At 32.2% G+C, this 23,917-nt stretch overlaps 3 protein-coding genes and 1 long non-coding RNA gene across 4 annotated transcripts; 3 read left to right on the forward strand and 1 right to left on the reverse strand.

Annotated features, from left to right (window-relative positions):
• Nucleotides 1-2,100: 2,100 nt before the first annotated feature.
• LOC112770566 (pathogenesis-related protein 1-like) lies at nt 2,101-2,607 on the forward strand. The gene has a single exon (XM_025814905.2). The coding sequence runs from the start codon at nt 2,101-2,103 to the stop codon at nt 2,605-2,607; it is 507 nt and encodes a 168-aa protein (XP_025670690.2).
• A 2,361-nt stretch (nt 2,608-4,968) lies between these two features.
• LOC140181495 (uncharacterized) lies at nt 4,969-9,919 on the forward strand. Its single transcript, XM_072225119.1, has 5 exons — nt 4,969-6,613; nt 6,877-7,412; nt 7,863-8,231; nt 8,504-8,831; nt 8,964-9,919. The coding sequence occupies exons 1-5, from the start codon at nt 4,969-4,971 to the stop codon at nt 9,917-9,919; spliced, it is 3,834 nt and encodes a 1,277-aa protein (XP_072081220.1).
• A 2,850-nt stretch (nt 9,920-12,769) lies between these two features.
• On the forward strand, nt 12,770-15,660 carry LOC112770567 (pathogenesis-related leaf protein 6-like). Its single transcript, XM_025814906.2, has 2 exons — nt 12,770-12,920; nt 15,230-15,660. Exons 1-2 carry the CDS (start codon nt 12,770-12,772, stop codon nt 15,658-15,660), a joined length of 582 nt encoding a protein of 193 aa, XP_025670691.2.
• A 3,356-nt stretch (nt 15,661-19,016) lies between these two features.
• Nucleotides 19,017-20,820, reverse strand: LOC140181676 (uncharacterized). The gene is made up of 2 exons (XR_011876719.1): nt 20,406-20,820; nt 19,017-19,245 (listed from the first exon to the last, which is right to left on the reverse strand). It is a non-coding gene; the product is annotated as an uncharacterized lncRNA (long non-coding RNA).
• Nucleotides 20,821-23,917: the final 3,097 nt, after the last annotated feature.

A 23,917-nucleotide genomic window follows, 5' to 3' on the forward strand; every position in this document is an offset into this window, starting at 1 on the left:
CATCCCTTCTCCTATCTAACCAAACAAATCACACTCAAAATCAAACTCAATACAATTCCACACATAATGATGCATAGAAACAATTCAACTATCTTCATGTGCTCCCTCATCATCTTTTCATCTCTGTGTATGGTCTCTGTCTCAAGACTGGTAAATCTCCCTTTCAAGACTCCACATTCATTGCATACTAGTGTTCCATTCTTCAAGATTTCCTCCAGCTCAACAGATTCCTCATTGGTTTCGTCCATTCACTGAAAATAACGACACCCAGTGTTCTTCGTCTGCCCAGCACAAAATCCATTCATCAAGCTCAACTCTCAATAGGGAATGGGGACAGATTCAACAGAAAATTCATACATACCTTCCACAGAGGACACCTGAAAAACCATCTCCCTTGATTTCTCCTCGTCTTCGACTTCAACACCACCACCTAAAGACGGCAGAAGCATGTCCCGTCATATGGCTTGCTCCCGTGTTCGTCGAGCCCTTCAGAGTTACTATTTTTCACTGACTGTGTCCTTCGATTGTTATTGGACATGCCTCTGCTTCCACCATGCATGATAGTAATTAGGGTTTATGTTTGTCATGAATTGGGAAAAACATTCTCTCACATTCCATATAAAGGAAAAACGGGACAGAACGCCTTATGAGGATGCCACGTTAGAATTCCGTCTGCCACATCACCAAGCTCCGTTTAACGGAGAAGGACTCACTTCACGGTTGGGCAGATTTGTTGCATTTTTAAAATTTTCAAGGGTATAATTATCTTTAACAAATATTAGGGTTATTATTGTTAGTGTTTTACAATTTCGAGAATATAATTGGTAATTAACTCTATATATAAACATACATTTTCATATTTTTTGTTATATCCATGAAGATTGTAGATAGTTTTGGAAGACAAAAAAAAAAGTATAATTAAGAGAGAGCACCATTATCAATTTGGGAATGTATTATTATTTTTCTAAAATCAACCATTATTAATAATAAAAAATATTATGTACATACAAAAAATCAGTATATCTCAATCATTATATATTTATATATGAATTCATATAATATTTAAATTATTTTTATTGTGTATTTTAAATTTTAATATATATTTTATATATAATTAATTTTGTGTATAGTTAACGTTAACATGATTGAAAAATAATTAGACCGCATATCATGTTATGGACTTCATGTTCATCTTCAGAGCATCCACCTTTTATGAATATATATAAAAAAAAAAGGAACATTGATTTTACTTAATCATTCGGCTGCTCCAATAATTAACAGACTTTGTTACTTCATTCTTGATGTAATCAAGTGCATCAAATGACAAATACCATATATATATATATATATATATATATATATATATATATATATGGTAATCTTAACTCATATTTTTTATTATTTTTAATTCTTAAATATTTTTGAATTTAAACTTTTTATATTTTCAAAACAATATGCATTTAAAATAACAAATTCATCTTAATTTTTTGATCCGCAAACATTTAAATCTCTGAAGATTTAAAAATATAGTTAAGTTCCTGATCTATTTAAAATTTGGACACATCGATTCTTGAGTTTAATTTGTCCAATTTTAAAAATTTTTTCACGTGTGCATTTGTATCAACCAAGTCAGTACAACAGAAGTCACGTTTGATTTTTCTATTAAGTTTGACAGACTCAATGAATATGAAGGATCGATATGTCCAATTTTTTTAAAAATGTCAAGAATTTAAATATATTTTTAAATCTTCGATGATTTAAATGTCTACGAATCAAAAAATCAAAAATCTATTTATCTTTTTCTCTTAAATATTAAAAAAATAATTAAAACTCACCATCATTATTCTACTCTATACGAAGATTTAAATGTCTACGAATCAAAAAATCAAAAATCTATTTATCTTTTTCTCTTAAATATTAAAAAAATAATTAAAACTCACCATCATTATTCTACTCTATATATATATATATATATATATATATATATATATATATATATATATATATATATATCCAAAACTACGAGCCTTGTTAAAACAATAATCCAACACAACACTTACCTCTACCTTTTGCAAATAAACAACAGAAAACAAAACAAAGATGAAAAGACTACTAAAAATTTTGGTGGTGTTATTAAAGCTTTTAAGTGTAGCTCCGTTGAGTTTATTAGCACAAAATCTTCCACGAGACTATCTTGAAATTCACAACAATGCACGTGCAAGTGTTGGGGTTGGGCCATTGAAGTGGGAGCCAATGCTAGAAATGGAAGCTTACGAGTTCTTGCATCAACACATAGTAGTTTTTTGCTCGAAGGAAGTGCCCGTGGCGCGTTATGTTAGCATGGGTCACAACATTGCACGCGAATTGGGATCCAAAAACTTCAGTGGAATCGATGCTGTGAGGACGTGGGTGGCACAGAAGAAAAATTATAACCACACATCCAACTCTTGTGTTGGTGGTGAATGTCGTGGTTATACTCAGGTTGTTTGGAAGACCACTACTCATGTTGGCTGTGCTAGAGTCATGTGCGACAACAAAAATGCAGGAATAGTTGTTAGTTGTGTGTATTTTCCTCCGGGCAACATTCCAGCTTTACGACCCTATTAATTAGTTCACGGTGAAAATTTAAGTGCAGTTATCATAAAGTTATTAATTAAAGAGGAGTGTTAGATAAATAATGACTATCTTAAACAACATGAATAACCGTCAATCAATAATACAAATACATTACACCCTAATTTAATACTACTCATTAAATTTAAGATTAATTTACTCTTTTAATCCTATTAATTCACATTGTTTAAAAATGTTGTTGGTTACCTATATTTTTCTTTAATTAAAAATTGTTAGATGATTTAATACGTTTGAATAAATTGTTATTTAATGGTCTAAACTAACAACTTCACGTAAAAATAACTTTACATGAGTTTACACCTTAGTTTATTTATTAAATAAAGTAAACTATCAATGGCGCTGATAATCAAGTATTAAACCTACTTTGCAGCAAGAAAAAGTATAGGTAGACAATAAAAATACTAAACAATATGAATAATAGATATATTGGATGTTCATTTTACTAGCTACATGTGTGAATTGTTATTCTAATATTAAGATTTGTTCAAAAAAATTATTGATTATCTAACATTACTCAACAACAATAACAATCAAGTATTCCAATTATGATCAAATTTCAATTAGTATCAATTTATCTAGCTATTCTAGACCTACATTAGAACAACAACGATTTATATACAAGTTTTAATTAGCATCGAATCCCAATTACTTTAAAGTGTTATTCTATACAAATTCGAATAAGCATCGGTTTGTCTATTCTAAAGTTACATTAAAATAACAACAATCAAGTATAAAAAAATTAATATAGAATAACTAAGGAGCATTGACTGCATTTAATTGTTATTCTTATTTTTTAGGAGTAGTATTATTCGCGTTAGATTTGAATAAATATATATTACAATCTTATTTAATTGAACGAATCTAAAAAGTAAATTGCATATTAAAAAATCAAAAGATAGTATCGAAATTATATAAATGAACATATTTATATTATATTATACTCTTATTTAATTAATTGAATAAATATAGATTTATATTTGTTGAGTCTAGTTTGATTTTGGGTTACATTATGATGACAAACATTTATTTGGGTTGAAAGCCCAATAATGTTTAATGTGTGCTTCATTGTGGCAGGCCCAAGTATACTAGCTTATGTTGCAGCAGCCCATCAAAACTAATTGAAAAGCAGCTCACATTGTTCCTTGGTATAGCAACCAAGTCCAACAATTCCTCATGGCACCATTCAGAAATAAAATGGCTATGTGTTGGCAAAAGAAGAAAAGAAAGAAAAGGACATCTGTCAACATCAAGGACAGCTGGGGCTCTAGCAAAGCAACAAGACACAAGGACTCTCACCTCTCCAAGGACAAACAGTAAAGCAAATTTCAGCAAAGGAAAAGCAAAACACAAAATTGCCAAGCAACAGAGGAAGTGGGTGAAGCTCCTCGTATGGCAGAGATCATGGAGCAGGATGCAAAAGAAGAGCATGCCAAGGAAGAAAGAAACACCAAGGACAGCAGAGGTAGTGGTCGAGCTACTCCAGCTGCAGAGGTGGTGAAGCAAGATGAAGAAAGGACTGCATGCCATCAAGGACAGCTCCAACGAGCAGCTGGCACAAGGAAATGGAAGAGGCAGAAATTCTAGGCAAGCTGAAGATATATAAGAAGACTCATTCCATCATTTCAAGTTAAGAGAGAGAGCACACACATTCAGAGCACCTTCTCTAACACAGAGCTGAAATCTCTTTCTTCTACTCAAGCTTAATTCTGATTTATTGTTATGGCTGTCTTGCGTTATTTTCTGTTTTGAGAAAAAGGCAATTATGTGAGGTTCAAAAGCCAAGAGAGAAAAGGCAAGAGTGATGCAAAAATAGCCACTGTTTGTTTTTCTGATGTAATTTGGGTTTATGAACTAGGATTAGTTCCCCTTGCCAAGTTGGGTTAGCACTTGGTGAGAATTGAATCTGTGTAGATTCTCCTTCCAAGTTGGGATAGCACTTTGGAGTTGCTAAGCTTTGGTGAAGAAAGCTTAGGGGTAGATACTAGTTGAATTAGGGAGTAATTCAATAGTATTGGTGTATATAACCTGAGAATTATAGTGAAAATTCCACCATGATTTGTGGTGGAGACTGGATGTAGGATTCATGGCACAAAGAATCCGAACCAGGATACATGCTGGCTTCTTTCTCCTCTTCTCTGCACTTATAATTTTCTGCATATGAGACTATTTTAAATAATCTCCTGCAACTCGAGCAACAGCAAAAACAGAATTTGAAACTTTAAGTTTTAAGCCAACTTGATTCAACCCCCCCTTCTCAAGTTCAACTAGAACCATCAATTGGTATCCAGAGCAAGGTCTCAAGAAGGCAAGCTTCACAGCTTGGAGTAAAGATCCATGGCCAACAACATGAATCCCAACATCGTGGCTTTCACTCTCACTGAAGGGCAGTCCAACAACAGACCTCCCTACTTCAATGGCAGCAACTACTCTTACTGGAAAGAGAGAATGAGAATCTTCGTGCAATCGATCGACTACAACATCTGGAAGATCATTCTCAATGGTCCAGACGTTCCTACCAAACAGAATGCTGATGGAGAAGTTGTGGCAAAGGAGGACAGCGAATGGACAGATGAAGAAAAGAAGAAGGTTGAACTCAATGCCAAGGCAATCAACCTAATGCACTGTGCAATCAGCTTTGAAGAGTTCAGAAAAGTGTCAAGGTGCAAAACGGCTAAAGAAATCTGGGATAAGCTCAGACTCACTCATGAAGGCACTAAGCAAGTAAGGGAGACCAGAATTGACATGCTGATGAAGGAGTATGAAATGTTCAGTATGAAGGAAGATGAGAGCATCGATCAAATGTTTGAAAGGTTCTCAATAATCATCAACAATCTGGACGCTATGGGAAGAAACTACTCTGAAGAAACCTTGGTAAGGAAGATTCTGAGGAGTCTTACCAAGAAATGGGAAGTGAAAAGCACAGCCATCTCTGAAAGGAATGATTTGATCAAAATCACCTATGATGAGCTGAGAGGCAAGCTGCTGGCTTATGAAACCACTCACATGTCTCAAGACAAAGATGACAAAAAGAAAAGTATAGTACTAAAATCAAGAATGACAGCCCAAGGAGAAGAATCTGATGACAGTTTCTCAGATGAAGAAATGGTGCTCTTTGCAAGAAAAATGAGAAGACTACTGAGATACAAAAACAAAGGCAAAGGAAGTTCCTCATCCAAAGATGTCAAGAAAGATCAAGTCAAGTTCACATGCCATCACTGCAAGGAGCCTGGTCACTTCAAGTCAGATTGCCCTCAACTTAAGAAAGGCGAAAAATCCAAGAAAGACAAAAGGAAGGTGATGATGGCAATATGGGAGGACTTGGAGAACGACACCAGCTCAGAGAGCTCAGATCAAGAAGCTCAACTATGTCTGATGGCAGATCATAATGATGAAGATGAGGTAGATCTCTCTGACTTATCTATTGATGAACTGCACTACATTATCAAAGATATTTCTGTGAACTCTAAGAAACTCTTGGATAAGTATGCTAAATGTAAGAAAGAAAATGAGGCTTTGAGGACAGAAAATGATCTTCTTTTGAAAAAGGTTAAGGCAAATGAAACTAGCAATGAAAAGTTTTTAAAAGAAGAAAACATTGCCTTGCGAGCTGAATTAGAAAAATACAAGCTCAAGCATGAAGTTACTGCTTCCACTGATTTGATTTCTGAAAACAAAAAGCTGAATGAACAAATAAAAAATTTGAATGAAGACTTAGCAAAGTTTGTTCAAGGTTCTCAAAATCTTAACAAACTACTTGCTAGTCAAAGGTTTGGATCTGAAAAATCTGGACTTGGATTCATAGAGGAAAACAAGGCTGTTTTCAAACAAAACTTTAAAAAATCTGAAGCCTCCTCTTCCAAGCTTTTCAAACCAAAAGGATTCAGCAAACCTAAAAAATCAGTAAGCAAGAATCATTGCTACAAGTGCAACAGAAATGGTCATGATCCTCCTCAATGTTTCATCTTTCTTAAGTCTTTTGGTAATGATAGTAAATTATATAAAGTTGTTCATGATTATAATGCTCTTGGGCAACCAAGAAGATTTCACATCAAAGGATCCAAATGGATTTGGATACCTAAGGTTAGTTGAAGAACATGCAGGTTTGCCTTGCATCCAAGAAGAAAATGGACATGTGGTATCTTGATAGTGGATGTTCAAGGCATATGACCGGAAGGGATACTTTCTTCATTAAACTCAACAAGTATAATGGAGGATTTGTCACTTTTGGAGATAATGGTAAAGGTAAAATAATTGCCATTGGTAAGGTTGGCAAAGATTTTTCAACTTGTATTGATAGTGTCTTCTTAGTTGATGGGTTAAAGCATAATCTATTGAGCATAAGTCAATTGTGTGACCTTGGGTATGCTGTAACCTTTAGGAAATCTGATTGTAGAGTCATAAATGAGAAAACAGGGGCTGTTTTATTTGTTGCCAAAAGAAGTGACAATGTTTATGGTATCACTCTAGATGATCTAAAAGTTCAAAATGTAACTTGTTTCTCTTCAATGGAATCTGAAAAATGGATGTGGCATAAGAGGTTAGGACATGCTAGCATGTTCCAAATCTCTAAGCTTGTAAAGAGAAGCTTAGTTAGAGGTCTTCCTAATATAAAATTTGACAAGGATATCACTTGTGATGCTTGTCAAATGGGCAAACAAATTAAAACCTCTTTCAAACCCAAGGAAGATGTCTCTACTAAGAAACCATTGGAGTTGTTACATCTTGATCTGTTTGGACCAACTAGGACTCAAAGTCTTGGAGGAAAGAGTTATGGCATGGTAATTGTGGATGACTATACTAGATCTGGCTGGGTGTTCTTTCTTGCTAATAAACATGAGTCCTTTTCTGTTTTTGAAAAATTCAGCAAAAAGATTCAAAATGAAAAAGGTTCAAAAATTATTTCAATAAGAAGTGATCATGGTAAAGAATTTGAAAATCAATACTTTGAATCTTTTTGTGATGAACAAGGCATATCACATAACTTCTCTTGTCCAAGAACACCTCAACAAAATGGTGTTGTGGAAAGAAGAAATAGAAGTTTACAAGAAATGGCTAGAGCTATGTTATGTGAATATGAAATTCCCAAGTTCTTGTGGGCTGAAGCTGTGAATACAGCTTGCTATGTTCTAAATAGAACCATCATTAGGAAGTTTTTGAAGAAAACCCCATATGAACTTTGGAAAGGGCATCCTCCCAATCTTAGTTATTTTCATGTGTTTGGCTGTAAGTGTTTCATTCTGAATGTCAAAGAAAATTTAGAAAAATTTGATCCTAAAACACATGAAGGGATTTTTATTGGTTACTCCACAAATAGCAAGGCCTATAGAGTTTATAACAAGAACTCCAAAACTGTTGAGGAAATCATGCATGTCACTTTCTGTGAGACTAACATTATTCCTAGTGTTTGCTTAGATGACAGTCCAGGTTTCGAAGCTGAACTACCCAAGAATGATGAGCCAGTTCAACAAAATTCAAGGTCTCAGGAAGCTGCACCTACTAGCAACGAAAATTCCAATTCTGCAGGAGACAATTTGGAATTATCTCCTGTTGTTGCAGAAAATAATGATGCAGAGGCCATTGTTGATCAAGAGGAACGTGTATTCTCACACCAGTCAAAAAGACCAAGAGAATGGAGTTTCTGAAAAACTATCCTGAAGAGTTCATAATAGGAAATCCATCCACTGGCAGGACTACCCGTTCATCTTTGAAAAGAGCCGAATCCACCAACCTTGCTCTCTTATCAAAGATTGAACCACAAAACATCCAAGAAGCTCTTGCTGATCCTTCATGCGTGCTAGCTATGAAGGAAGAATTGCTGCAATTTGAGAAGAACTAGGTCTGGTCATTAGTGCCTTATCCAAATGGAAAGAAAGTCACTGGCACTAAGTGGATTTTCAGAAACAAACTGGGTGAAGATGGATCTATAGTCCGAAACAAAGCTAGATTGGTTGCTCAAGGATATGATCAAGAGGAAGGGATTGATTTCGATGAATCCTTTGCACCTGTAGCTCGAATGAAAGCCATCAGATTGCTCCTTGCATATGCTGCTCATTGTGGCTTCAAGTTGTTCCAAATGGACGTAAAGTGTGCTTTTCTCAATGGCATAATAGATAGAGAGGTTTATGTGGCTCAACCACCTGGGTTTGAAAACAAATCTTTTCCTAATCATGTTTTCAAACTAGCTAAGGCCTTATATGGTTTGAGACAAGCTCCTAGAGCTTGGTATGAGAGGCTTAGCTCATTTTTGTTGAAAAATAATTTTCAAAGAGGAGCCACTGACACCACTTTATTTATTAGGAACTATCATGATCATTTTATTCTTGTGCAAGTTTATGTTGATGATATTATATTTGGTTCGGCTAATGAGGATTTGTGTGCAGATTTTGCTAAGCTTATGACCAATGAATTTGATATGAGCATGATGGGAGAACTCAATTTCTTCCTAGGCTTGCAAATCAAGCAAACTGCAGAAGGCATATTCATCCATCAAGAAAAATATGCAAAAGAACTTGTCAAGAAGTTTGGGCTGGACTGTGCTAAACCTATGGGAACCCCCATGCATCCTAACATCAAGCTTGATAAGGATGAACATGGTAGAGATGTTGATGAGACACGTTACAGAGGGATGATTGGATCCCTAATGTATCTAACCTCCTTAAGGCCTGATATCATCCAAAGTGTTGGAGTCTGCTCAAGGTTTCAATCAAAGCCTAAGGAGTCACATCTCTCTGCTGTCAAGAGGATTATCCGATATGTACTTGGTACCACTAATTATGGGTTATGGTTTCCTAAGACTGATTCTTTTCAATTAGTGGGTTTCTGTGATGCAGATTTTGCTGGGGATAGGACTGATAGAAGAAGCACAAGTGGCATGTGCTGCTTTCTTGGGAAATCTCTCATTGTTTGGTCTAGCAAAAAGCAAGCTACGGTAGCACTGTCAACAGCAGAAGCTGAGTATATTGCAACCTCCTCTTGTTGTTCTCAATTATTATGGCTGAAAACTCAACTAGCTGACTATAAATTGAATGTCTCAAATATTCCATTATTTTGTGACAACATGAGTGATATCAATATTTCCAAAAACCCTGTTTTGCACTCTAGAACAAAGCACATTGAAGTTCGTTTTCATTCTATAAGAGAACATGTGCAAAATGGAAATTTAGATATTCAGTTTGTTAATTCTGAGGGTCAGCTAGCTGATATATTCACCAAACCATTGATAGAGGAGAGGTTCTGCAAGTTAAGAACTAAACTGGGCATTCTAACTTCATCTCTGTTTTCTTAATGTTTCTGATAATGAGATCTTTTGTGTTTTGTCTCTTGAATCGCGGTGAGATTTTTTGGCAGATGATGAGTAACCTTCATTGAGTCACTATGAAGCCTACTGGATTCAAGCCTGAATGATGAACATCTCGTGCTGGAGCAGTCTCGACATATGGGCTTTCTTTACTGAATCCAATTGAGCCCATTTCATAGTTGCTTTTTCATTTTTTGAAAATAAGTTTTTGGGCCTCATTTAGAATTTGTTTTCAAATCCAAATTTTATTTTGTTTTTGTTCCCATCTGCAACGTACAACAATTACAGCTGTCACTTCCTATACGTTTTCAAAGTTGGGATTTTTATTTTTTCAAGGTGCAACCTTTACACTTCTCTAAGTTTATAATAACTTCCCACTGCATACATCCATTCACACCACTCTCCACTCTTTCATCTTCTCCGAACCAGTGCTTCTATAAATATGGCTCGAAAGAAGAGAGTTGCTCACAGAGGCTCACACAGTGGCACCCACCGTTCTGATCACACACACTCTTCTCCCTCTCATTCCCCCACTCATTCCTCACCATCTCCACCACCAAACCCTTCTCCTGACATGGCGCGCACGAAGACCACTGCTCGCCGCCCTGGCGTTGCCCCTCGCCCTACACCTCCTCCTCATCCACCAAACATGTCTCAGCCTAGCTCTTCCAAACCTAGCTCTTCCAGAGGAAAGAGGCCTCTTCACGAAGACGAAGAGACTTGCCCCACTCAGAATCGCCATACTCGCGGTACAGTCATTGGCTTTGACCTCCGTCCTGTTGCTGAACCTAGACTCTCAAATCCTATTGCTTACAAGTCATTTTATGCTGATTTTCCTGATGAGTCCTTTGATCGTCGTCGTTTTCAATCTCTCATGAACTATCTATTTTTCTGCAAAGATATTTACAAGCGTAAACTCTGTCCCTCGAAGCTTGTCAATCTTGACAAACTCCGTAGAAAAGGTCTGAACTTTACCCCATTGTTTGCATATCAAGGTTGGACATCCATACTGTCCATCAAAGAGAAAATTTACCCTGATTTGGTAAAACAGTTCTATAGCAACATGTCATACAAAGAAGGGAGAATCGCCTCTTTCGTTAAAGGCAAAGTGATCATTCTTGACAAATATCACCTAGGCAAAGCCCTAGATTACCAGGACCGAGGCCCTGATGTCTACACCTCTGGTAAGTGGGACGAAACACTCAATGTTTCATACTTTGATGCCCTAAGTACTGTCTGCATCAATATCCCTCTCTTAGAAGGTAACACTCCAACTCATAAGTCTCTTGGTCCAGTCCGTGCCCAGCTGCATAGGATTGTGAACCATGTCATCTTGCCTCAGAGCGGCTCTTTTCAACGCGTCTCATTCTGTGACACACTGGTTTTGTATGCACTGCTTTCAAAAATTCCCATCTCTTTTGCTTACTTACTTGTAAGGCATATGTATTCTTGTGTTAGTACCAAAAATGCGTTACCATATGGCATGCTTCTTACAAAAATTTTTCAATATTACAATGTTGATTTTGGGGCTGAAATTGCCATAGATTGTAACTCATATATTAAAGGGGGTGGTGCAGTAAAGAAAACAGCTCCCAAGCGTCGCCAAACTGATGACAGCACTGATGTTCCCTCTGTTGATGAGGATCCTCTGATTCCCCCTTCCACATCCACTACAATCAAGGTCATGACCCGCATTCTGAAGAATGTGCTTGAAGAAATTATCAATCTGACTGACCTTCTTCTCCATCATGGTGCTGAGCGCAAAAGGAATCAAGTTTTGGAGGAGAATGCTCTTAAGAAGACCAAAGGAAGGATTCGCATTCTGAGGGACTTTGTGGAGGATGTTGAGGTTGGCCTCACCACATCTGACAATGAGGGGGAGGACGATGGAACCTCTGATGAATCCAACTCTGATGCCTAGCTCATTTTATCTCATCTGTGATTATGACTTAGTTTCCTTTTGAACTTGTTAAATATTTTGGATGACTGTAAAGACTTTAACTACTCTGCTACTTAAACTATATGCACTAGCCACTAACAAATTTTGTGCAGGTTGTTTTTTCCTTTCCTCCCTTGATGACAAAAGGGGGAGAAAAGAAAAGGAATGTTAGTTTTGGCTGAATTAATAGTAATAGTTAAGAACAATGTTTTGTGGTGCTATAATTTATCCTGTGTTGTGCTTAGTGTTAATTGCTCTGTGCTTCCATTACTGTGATATATTGTTTGGATATATTGGTCTTGGCTGTTTTTAAGTTTTGTTCAGGAAAAGATGTAAGCCATGATCAAGGGGGAGCAATGCTAGCATTCAGGGGGAGCAACTCACAATCCAAATGTCATCAAACGGAAGTGTTCTTAACTCATTTAAATTTCTCTTTAAATTCCCTATTTTATCATGTTTGTCATCAAGGGGGAGATTGTTGAGTCTAGTTTGATTTTGGGTTATATTATGATGACAAACATTTATTTGGGTTGAAAGCCCAATAGTGTTTAATGTGTGCTTCATTGTGGCAGGCCCAAGTATACTAGCTTATGTTGCAGCAGCCCATCAAAACTAATTGAAAAGCAGCTCACATTGTTCCTTGGTATAGCAACCAAGTCCAACAATTCCTCATGGCACCATTCAGAAATAAAATGGCTATGTGTTGGCAAAAGAAGAAAAGAAAGAAAAGGACATCTGTCAACATCAAGGACAGCTGGGGCTCTAGCAAAGCAACAAGACACAAGGACTCTCACCTCTCCAAGGACAAACAGTAAAGCAAATTTCAGCAAAGGAAAAGCAAAACACAAAATTGCCAAGCAACAGAGGAAGTGGGTGAAGCTCCTCGTATGGCAGAGATCATGGAGCAGGATGCAAAAGAAGAGCATGCCAAGGAAGAAAGAAACACCAAGGACAGCAGAGGTAGTGGTCGAGCTACTCCAGCTGCAGAGGTGGTGAAGCAAGATGAAGAAAGGACTGCATGCCATCAAGGACAGCTCCAACGAGCAGCTGGCACAAAGAAATGGAAGAGGCAGAAATTCTAGGCAAGCTGAAGATATATAAGAAGACTCATTCCATCATTTCAAGTTAAGAGAGAGAGCACACACATTCAGAGCACCTTCTCTAACACAGAGCTGAAATCTCTTTCTTCTACTCAAGCTTAATTCTGATTTATTGTTATGGCTGTCTTGCGTTATTTTCTGTTTTGAGAAAAAGGCAATTATGTGAGGTTCAAAAGCCAAGAGAGAAAAGGCAAGAGTGATGCAAAAATAGCCACTGTTTATTTTTCTGATGTAATTTGGGTTTATGAACTAGGATTAGTTCCCCTTGCCAAGTTGGGTTAGCACTTGGTGAGAATTGAATCTGTGTAGATTCCCCTTCCAAGTTGGGATAGCACTTTGGGGTTGCTAAGCTTTGATGAAGAAAGCTTAGGGGTAGATACTAGTTGAATTAGGGAGTAATTCAATAGTATTGGTGTATGTAACCTGAGAATTATAGTGAAAATTCCACCATGGTTTGTGGTGGAGACTGGATGTAGGATTCATGGCACAAAGAATCCGAACCAGGATACATGCTGGCTTCTTTCTCCTCTTCTCTGCACTTATAATTTTCTGCGTATGAGACTATTTTAAATAATCTCCTGCAACTCGAGCAACAGCAAAAACAGAGTTTAAAACTTTAAGTTTTAAGCCAACTTGATTCAACCCCTTCTCAAGTTCAACTAGAACCATCAATATTTATTGGATTAAATTCTTATCAAAAATAAATAAATAAATTTTAATTTTTTTCATCTCTCTAATATTACTATTTTAAATTATTATCTTTCAAATATTACTAGAATATTATCCTTTCATCTCTCTTATGTGATTTTATTTTAATTTTCTATTTACAATTTATAGAGTTTCTCCTCTCGATAACTTTTGGTTTAGATGGTCAGATTATTCTCAAATTTGTTTCTATTATTTATTTTCTTTATCTTTTTATGTGATAGCTAGTATCCGTTCCTCAATTCAAGAACCATTATTTTTGTTTTTAACGAATGAATGATGAAAAGTTGATAACGCACCAAAAGGAATAAGCAATATGTGAACAGGAATGTTAGGGGCAACAGAATTTATGATATGTAATTATTATTAATATTTTTAATGGTATAAGATAATATTTAATGATATAAAATTATTCAATGCTAGGGAGACAAAAAAAAAATTAGAAATTGTCTTATTTATTATTCATTAATTATCGTTACAATTAATAAATATTAAATAAAATAAGTTATGACTGTTTTTGACTAATTTTCTTTGATTACCAAATATTTTCGCATTTTTTTAGATAATTAAATACTGGCCAAATTTTAAATAAAAATGTTGATCCTTAAACTTTTTCACATGTGAATTATCATCTCTTCCTTCAAGACCTGCTCAAAGTCATAGACCTTTCTTTCATTGTGTTTGTAAAGTTTTTTTTTTTTCCTTTTATTTAGATCTATCTTATAGTATTGAAGGCTAAAGCAAAAAGTATTCTTTAACTTTGAATGTTTAACCAATTTTTAAATTTAGGCAAGTTAATGCCGGCGAGTAGTGATATTGTGGAGTTGGCAGGAAAAAAACTAAAAAAAATGAAATTTCAAAAAAAAAAAAAATAATTAATCTTAGGGACTAATAGTCTAATATGTTGAGTCCTTAATTAAAATCAAACAGTAAATAAAATTCTACACCAATTTTCTCTCTCTCCTCCTCCACTTTTTCTCTTTCTATATATATATGTAAATATAAATTATGTAAAATATATATTAAAATTAGCTATCAATATCAAATATATATTAAAACACATATAAAATATAAATTAAGAATAAATTAAATAATATATATATTATATATAAATATATAATGATTAATTTTAATAGTATATACATAATATTTTTGGTATGGTATATACATATATAAAATTATGTAACCATTTACATTTTACAAGCCTTTTTGACCCCTCAAGTTCTAAAGGAGCCAAGGCACATTGAGCTGCTTCAACAATTAACACCCTTTTAATGACCTTCTAGATCCTCTAACAAACTAATAAATATGTACATATTGAAGTTCATCAAATGACAACTGGCAAATAAATTGCCAATCAATTGTCATATATATATATCCAATTAATCCTCATTAAAACAATAATCCAACACAAAAGAGACCCACCTTTATTTTTGAAATCATCCTAGTCTCCTAGAACAAAATTAATAAAGAAAAAAGAAATGAAAAGGTTACTAAATATTTTAGCGTTGTTTGTAAGTTTTGCGAGTATAATTCCATTGTGTTGTTCAATAGAAAGACTAAGCTCTCCAGAGTTCTATCTTAAATATCACAACGCTATACGTGAACATGTTGGGTCTCCAGCGCTGAAGTGGGACCGAGAAATAGAAAAACATGCTCGCAATTTCGTGAATGCACACAGTGTGGACTGCTTAGCAAAAAAACCTTCAATTAGCAGCGGTATAGGTTGGAACATTGCACGTAGCTGGGGCAATTACACCTTTGTAGGAGGAGAAGCTCTGGTGCAATGGGCCCTTCAGCATGAAAATTACGATCATGTAACTAACTCGTGTGTTGGTGGTGAATGCCATGCCTTTACTCAACTTGTTTGGAAGCAATCTACTCGTTTAGGCTGTGCTCGAGTCACGTGCCACAATCATTCAGGCACTCTCGTTAGATGTAACTATGAACCTCCCGGTAATATTCCAGGTCAACGCCCCTATTAATCAATTGAGAAAGTATAGGGAGCCAATGACCTAAGCGTACAATGTGTACAATGAAGATTTAGAAAGTATTAGAGATATGATTATTAGTGTTACATTGTCCTGTCAGGTTATGCTTTTGGGATGAGTGGTTTCAGGACATGGTATTAGAGTTTCAGATCCGAAAGATTAAGAGTTCAAACCTTGATGAATCCAAAATTAGCTTTTTATAACATGAGATGTTTATTATCCCTGGTATTCGGATGGTTATCCCTGTTATTCGTTCGGAAAGTTATTCTGCATAGTATAGGTGATGTTCAATTTATTCATAAACTAAAGATTTAGTCTATTGTACACATCGTACACTTAGGCCATTAACTCTCTAGCACTACTCTAATCAATTACTTAATTCATTATTTTTCCCTCATGGATTATAATGAATTACTACATGTACAAAATATGACTGAATTTAAATTTGTTATTATGAAGATAATTAAATAACATAAAATAAAAAGATAAAATTATCGATTAATACGAGTTTGCATTTTTGTTGACTAAAAATATTTAAAATTTAGTTCGACCTAAAATCTCATATAAATTATGAACTTAAAAACATATTTTGTTGGGTTCGAATTTGTTATTTTTATTTGATATATTTTTTATATTGAATTCGAATCATATTTTAAGTGAATCTGGCTTAATTCAAAGTCATGTTAAATAACTAATATGTATACATATTATCATAAAATAAGTAATAAAATATTATATTTTTATATTCAATTAATATTTTTATATTATATGATCGCATCATTTTTATTTTACTATAATTTATTCTAACAAAAATATTATTTAATCTTTAAAGATAGATTTTATTAATTTATTATATAATTTTTTATAAATTATATATTAATTACATAATAAATAAATCTAGTTTATATTGATTTATTTCAAATTAATTGAAACCAAATTTAAGTTTTTAAAATAAATAGGGTAAACTATTAAAATTCAAGTTTAAATTTAATTAAATTCGGTCACGTCTGTGCGTATAAGTCCTACTTTCGAGTTTGAGAGTTTTTTATTTAAATAAAAAAAATATTTACCCAAATAAAACAGATTATAAAAGTTTAGAAATTTAGTGGTATTTTCGCAAATAACAACTGCGTTAACGAAATTTACAAGATTTTTGGAATCAGTGACTGCGAGAATCAGGCAGAAGTAAGGGTATAAATATATGAAATTCATGTCTCACTAATTTAGCATATAAAAAATATACGGAATTAGTTAAATAAAAACGTTTAAAATATTTTTTAAAATATTTTTAATAATTAAAATTTAACATATATAATTAATTAAATTGTATTATTTTTATTAAAATTATATTAAATAAATTAATTTAATCAAAAAATAGTGAATCAAATTTTAAATTTATCTAAATTAATATTATTTTTTATAAAAAATAACTACAATATCCCTATTATAAAAAATGACTAAAATATTTTTATTATATATATTAATTTGAGAATCCTAAATTCTAACCATTTTTTTCTCTATCATCATAGAATTAAAATTTATATATATATATATAGAGAGAGGAGTATTTTAGTTATTTTTTATAAAATAATATTAATTTAGATCGATTTAAAATTTAATTTATTGGTTTTTCGATTAAACTGATTTATCCAATCTAATTTTCATAAAAATAACATAGTTTAATCTACTATATGTATAATTTTAATTATTAAAAAATATTTTAAAAAAAAGACGTTTTTAACATCTTTATCTGAGTAACTTCTAAAATGATAATGTGTATTATTGCAATATATTAGTAACAAATAACAACTAGCAAGTAGCGTTTTTTTTTTTAAATAAATAAAAGAGAATAAATATATGAATAATTAAATATGTAATAAACTTGTAATTAATAGGGTAAAATACTTAAATAAATCAATAAGTCACCAATATTACTCAATAGTCTTAAAATAAAAAATATTATGTAGATGTCTCAATACATATATCTATGTAATTACACATTCTGGTACTAAATCGAAGTTATTTGATTCAAATTACCAATGATTGATATTCGAAATATAGCCCGTGAGTAGTAAATCGAATCAACTAGATTCGATTATCGATTTACTATTGAACAACCTATATATAGTAAATCGAATCAGTTTAATTCGATTTAGTACTGATACAGATTATTGACATTTAGTACTGAAACAATTAACTTTAAAGTAGTAAATGTCAATAAGAAAATACCCCCATTTGGATTCAAATAAAATATCAAAAAAATCAAAATGAATAAGAATAGAAATCTAATTTTTTTGTTTTAGTTCAAATTCCAGAAAATCTATATTTTATAAACTTATAAATTTAAAACGGAACAATAAACAATTTCTAAAAATTCACTAAAAATTATTCTTTGACTCATCAGCATCTAAAGAATCATTATTGAGACTTTTGATATTGAAAAAGTTAATATAAAGTATAGCCCTCTAAGGTGGCATAGGGGTTAAAACTTAAATTTTTTTCGGAATCAGAAATAACAAATAGTTATACAATATAAAAAGACTAACTATATTTATACAATATGTAATTTAAAACTTTAAATATAGGGAAAAAGACAGATAGGTCCTAGACTTTTTAAATTTTTGACAAATACATTCTTGACAAAATTTAAATACAAAAAGGTCTCTGACTTTAACAAACGGAAGACAATTTAGTCCTTCCGTCTATTTACCTCTCATACACCGAACGGAACTGGCTGACGTGGCTGAAACGGTGTCCAGGTGTTCGTTATGGTGCCACGCTAGAAGGAGAATAAAGTTCGAAGGACAAATAAGTCCTTGACGTCATTTTGCAAATAAAGTTCGAAGGACAAATAGGTCCTTGAGAATTTAGTTCATTATACTTCTATTATGCTTCTATTATGAGAATTTAGTTTATAAAATTATGCATTAGTGCATTTATGCATCAAGTTAGCATTACTTCAAGTTTGAGAGTTTTTTATTTAAATAAAAAAAATATTTACCCAAATAAAACAGATTATAAAAATTTAGAAATTTAGTGGCATTTTCGCAAATAACAACTGTGTTAATGAAATTTACAAAATTTTTGGAATTCGTGACTGCGAGAATCAGGCAGAAATAAGGGTATAAATCAGGGAATAATCTATTCGATTTGGTTATTTTTTGGACCGAAAACTAATCGAACTGACCTGATCAATTCTGTAATGATACTAACTGTTCGATTTGTTGTTTTTTAAATAACCGAATCGAATCGAACTGAATTAGTAGTGGTTTAGTTCGGTCGATTTTTCGATTTTTTTAACTTTTATAAGACTTTAAATTACTGTAAAATAAAGTTTAAAACCATCAATAAACTAGAATAACAAAAGTATATTAAATTCAAATTCAATACAAATTCAACTTAATTAAACATAAAATAAAGACAATTAAAAATGTCTAGCAAAACAACAAAAATAAACACACTTTAAAACATACTAAAAATCGAAACAGCCACTTTAAACCAAATAAAAACCAAACAGCCACCATACTTAATCTGAATCCACACCAGACTCATCATCATCTTTTTCCGTTGGTGCAATTTCTACGTAAATAAAACAAAAAAATCAATATAGATTATAAACATCACTAAAAGCATTGTTTCCAGCAACAAATTCAGCATTCAAACTTATTCAAAAATATTGTTTTCAACATTTATGCAACAACAAAAATTGTGAAACATATTAAATAACAAATTATGAAACAACATAACAAATTATGAAACAAGATAACAAATTAAAGCTTATATATGTGTAGTTTTGAGAGTAATAATTAAAATTTATAAATTAAAATAGTGTGTGTGAGAGAGAGAATTATGTGCAGAGTAGAGAATTATTAATTATAATACATGTAGAAGCATAAAAGATAAATTTGTGGCTAACTAAAATATCCCAATTCTATAACTTATAGAAAAAAGAATACCAAAAATTAAATTACGAAAATATTTAGACAGAAAAAGATATCCAATTTCCTCGGGTTCATAATTATTAGTTAATTACAATTCATTAATCATCTACAGTTATTGCAGTGGTTTTGATTCACAGCTTTCAAGCACCATTGGAAGAGATACAATATATTTATCTATCTATCAATCTATTAATCTACGGAGAGAGAGAGTAAGCAAATAAATGATAAGAAGTTTAAGCCACTAAGATAAGTAAACGAAAATTCAAGTACCCTAAAAATCATAATAAACCACATAAATCACCTCACATAGTCATTGAACTATGAAGTAGGAGACCGCAAACAGAACCAAAGCAACTCATAAATAGAATTTAGGTTTATAATTCATTTTTAAACAGCTCATAAACAGAATTAAAACAACTCATAAGCAGCTCATAAACAGAATTATAATTAATTCATTTTTAAAGTCAATCAACAGAATTTAAATGACTATAAACAATCAAAGACAACAACATAAAATTAATGAAATTAGGGACATGTATGTTTTATATATAAATTGAAAATTTCTCAACGTAACTTTTTACAAATGTTCATCATGTGTAAAATAACCAACCACCAAACCATAATCTTCAAATAAAATTTTTCTGCTTAATTTATTAAATTAAAATTGCTGAAACATACAAATATTTCAAGCTCCAAATGGATTACCATAAGATCTGCTGAAACGAGAGTTTCTAGTTTCTGACAATAATTTTTGCTTCTATCAATATCATGAAAAAATTCCTTAAATTAAATTCTAACCTCCGAAGAAGACATTGTTCAGTTGCTTTTTGCAGGAGAGGGCTCGGCAACTGGAGTGCTGCTCGGCGACCAGAGTGTTGCTCGGCGACTGGAGTGATGCTCGACTTAGGGTTTGTTGCCACGGCTTATGACTGGACGATGGCTTCGAACGACGGTGGAGGGCGTGAACTAGATGATGCTTCTGAGCTTCTGGCTACACGACGGCGCTGCTCTTTGCTACGCCTGCGAGTCTGCGACGGAGATGAATGGATGACTTGCGATGGCTTCGAGCGACGGTGGAGGGCTTCCTTGATGGTGGATGACGCTCTCTGGCTCTCTCAAGCTCTCATTCTCTCAGTCATGGCCGCATGGAGGAGGAAGAATGGAAGATGGAAGTGAATTGTAGGTGAGTGACTGAGTGGGTGTCTGTGTAAGGAGTGAGGCTGCGCAAGTGAAAGGGAAAGAGTGAGGGTATTCAAATTTAGGGTTTTATTCCTAGGTTAAACTAAGGGTAAACCTGTAAAAAGAACTACTAGAGAACATCTTTCTCGGTTCGGTTCGGTTTCTACTAAGCCAACCATAAACCAAACCAAATCGATCGGTTTAATTCAGAAAAAAACGATTTTTTCGGTTTTTTGCGGTTGTTGTAATTTTCAGTTCGGTTTTGCGATATTTTTCGATCTGGTTCGATAACTTACACCCCTCGTATAAATATATGAAATTCATGTCTCAGTAATTTAGCATGTAAAAATTATACGAAGTCATTCAAATAAAGACGTCTAAAATATTTTTTAATAATTAAAATTTAACATATATAATTGATTAAACCGTATTATTTTTACCAAAATTAGATCAGATAAATTAATTTGACCGAAAAATAGTGAATCAAATCTTAAACTGATCTAAATTAATATTATTTTTTTATAAAAAATGACTACAATATCCCTATTATAAAAAATGACTAAAATACTCCTATTATATATATTAATTTGAGAATCTTAAATTCTAGCCATTTTTTCTCTGTCATCATAGGGTTAAGATTTAGAATTTTCAAACTATATATATATATATATATATATATATATATAGAGAGAGAGAGAGAGGAGTATTTTAGTTATTTTTTATAATAAGAAAATTGTAGTTATTTTCTATAAAAAAATATTAATTTAGATCAATTTAAAATTTAATTTTTTGATTTTTCGATTAAACTGATTTATCCAGTCTAATTTTCATAAAAATAACAGTTTAATCGATTATATGTATTGCATTTTAATTATTAAAAAATATCTTAAAAGAAATGTTTTTAACATCTTTATCTAAGTGACTTCTAAAATGATAATGTGTATTATTGCAATATATTAGTAACAAATAACAACTAGCAAGTAATGTTTTTTTTTTTCAAAAAATAAATAAAAGAGTATAAATATATGAATAATTAAATATGTAATAAACTTGTAATTAATATGAATTGGACTAAAAAAATAATAAGCTAATCCATTTATAGATTAAAATAGTCCAAACAAAATAATAAGCTAGTCTATTTATAGATTAAAATAGTCCAAACAAATTTTCTTTTTATACACAATGAAAAAAACTCTTAAAAATAAATTAAGGGAGAACTAGACAGAGAAAAATAAGTTTAAAATATAAAAAAAAAATTTACAGTTTATATAATTGTATATATTAAAAAAAATTATTTTAAAATTTACTTCTGTAAAATATTATATCAAACAAATTAAAAAATATTAAAATCTTAAAATATGTAATTAAATATTAACCTTTATATAATATAATTATTAATTTAATATATATATTATAAAATATAACATAACATAATAAAAAAAATTAACAAAATATAATTTTAATTTATTTTATGTTTACTTTAGTCTTCCTATTTAAAGTTTTTGATTCTGCACTACCGAAGGTTAAAATGTTTGCATTTAGTAAGAATCATTAATTATAACATTGATTATAGCGACGTATATCGTATAATTTTTATTTTTTTGGTTGTCTATGGTATTTTTCAACTTGACAGACCAAAGATTAGGGAAATGGATCCTTTCCAATGAAAAAAAACACTTGAGAGAATAAAGTGTGATCTTTCATCTTTAATTCTCTAAGTGAGACCAAAATTAAATAAGAGAGAAAAAACAATGAAGGGTTAGATTAAACACTTGACAACATCCATTTTTTTTACTGGAAAGGATCCACTCCCCAAAGACTAGTTCATCGCAGATCGGAGCTCCATTTAAGGGTTTGTCGTTGGCCAACGGGTTGCTGCATGTATAAGGCGAAATTCGAATTCCCCGACACTTGCTTAAACAGACGAGTGAGCTAACCATTCGACCAACCCAAATTGGTTATATCGTATAACGCTTTAAACCGAACATATTAGCTAGGTGTATGTGAGGTGAGTTTTTATTCTTATCCAATAAATATGATATACATAAAACACTTTGAAAAATAAATATATTTTATATTATTTAAATTATAAAAAAAAGAGATAAAAAAAACATTTTCTTGTATTTTTATTATTTCTTTATTTTTTTACAAAATCTTAAATATTAAAACTCCTTTAAAAAAAAAACAGAAAAATACAAATACAAATCAAATCCAAGTTTTGTGGCTAGAGTAATAGAGAGTTGGTCCATTGTAAAGCGTGAGACTGTAGCACTTGTGACTTAAGTTGCAGAGATGCAAATTCCGCAATAAAAGTAATGTTAAGGTAAACAAAATAGAACAGAATTGCATTTTTTTAATTTTAATATGATGTTAGGTATGGTGTATACCTGGTTATTGGGGTCTGACATGTTTTACTTTAGTGTGGGGCTGCGTAGAAAAAATCGGACGATTCGATTTAGGGGAAAGTAATTAGACGATTCGATTACTGGCGTAGAGGGTAAACAAATCGGACCGTCCGATTTGCGTACCAATGTCACGCGTCGCACATGTAAATATCAGCCAATAAATCTCTTTTCAATGCGGTAAAACCCTAGCCATTATTTATCTCAAATATCCCACTTGTTCATCTCTCACCCTTCAACTAACCTTCAATCTCTTTCAAATTCCACATTCTTCCTTCCCTTTTTTCTATTGAAGTTCCAGCAAAAATTAAGAAACGCAAGGAGGGGAGACAAAAATAAATAATGTCAAGGAGGTGAAAAATAAAAGATATAAATTATTCAAAGTTACACATTGTTAATTATCTTGATCATCTTAATTATATAAAGTTTTTTTATTAAATTATTTATTTTAATAAAATAATTAAGTTAAGTTAATTGTTATTATAAACATGTTATTTGAATATTTAATTAGTGTATGTTGTTAGTTAGTTAAAGTGTTGAAGTTGTTTAAGTATAATGAGTGAAGTAAATAACATAAATTATTTGCCTAACTGAGATATATTATTATTATTATTATTATTATTATTATTATTATTATTATTATTTCTGGTGACCGTTAATTTAGGTTTAGTTTATTAATTTAACCTAGTTTAGGTAGTTAATTACGTTAGGAACAATAAGTTTAGTTAA

The sequence above is a fragment of the Arachis hypogaea genome, chromosome 18 (genome assembly GCF_003086295.3).
Source record: "Arachis hypogaea cultivar Tifrunner chromosome 18, arahy.Tifrunner.gnm2.J5K5, whole genome shotgun sequence".
Classification (NCBI taxonomy): Eukaryota; Viridiplantae; Streptophyta; class Magnoliopsida; order Fabales; family Fabaceae; genus Arachis; species Arachis hypogaea.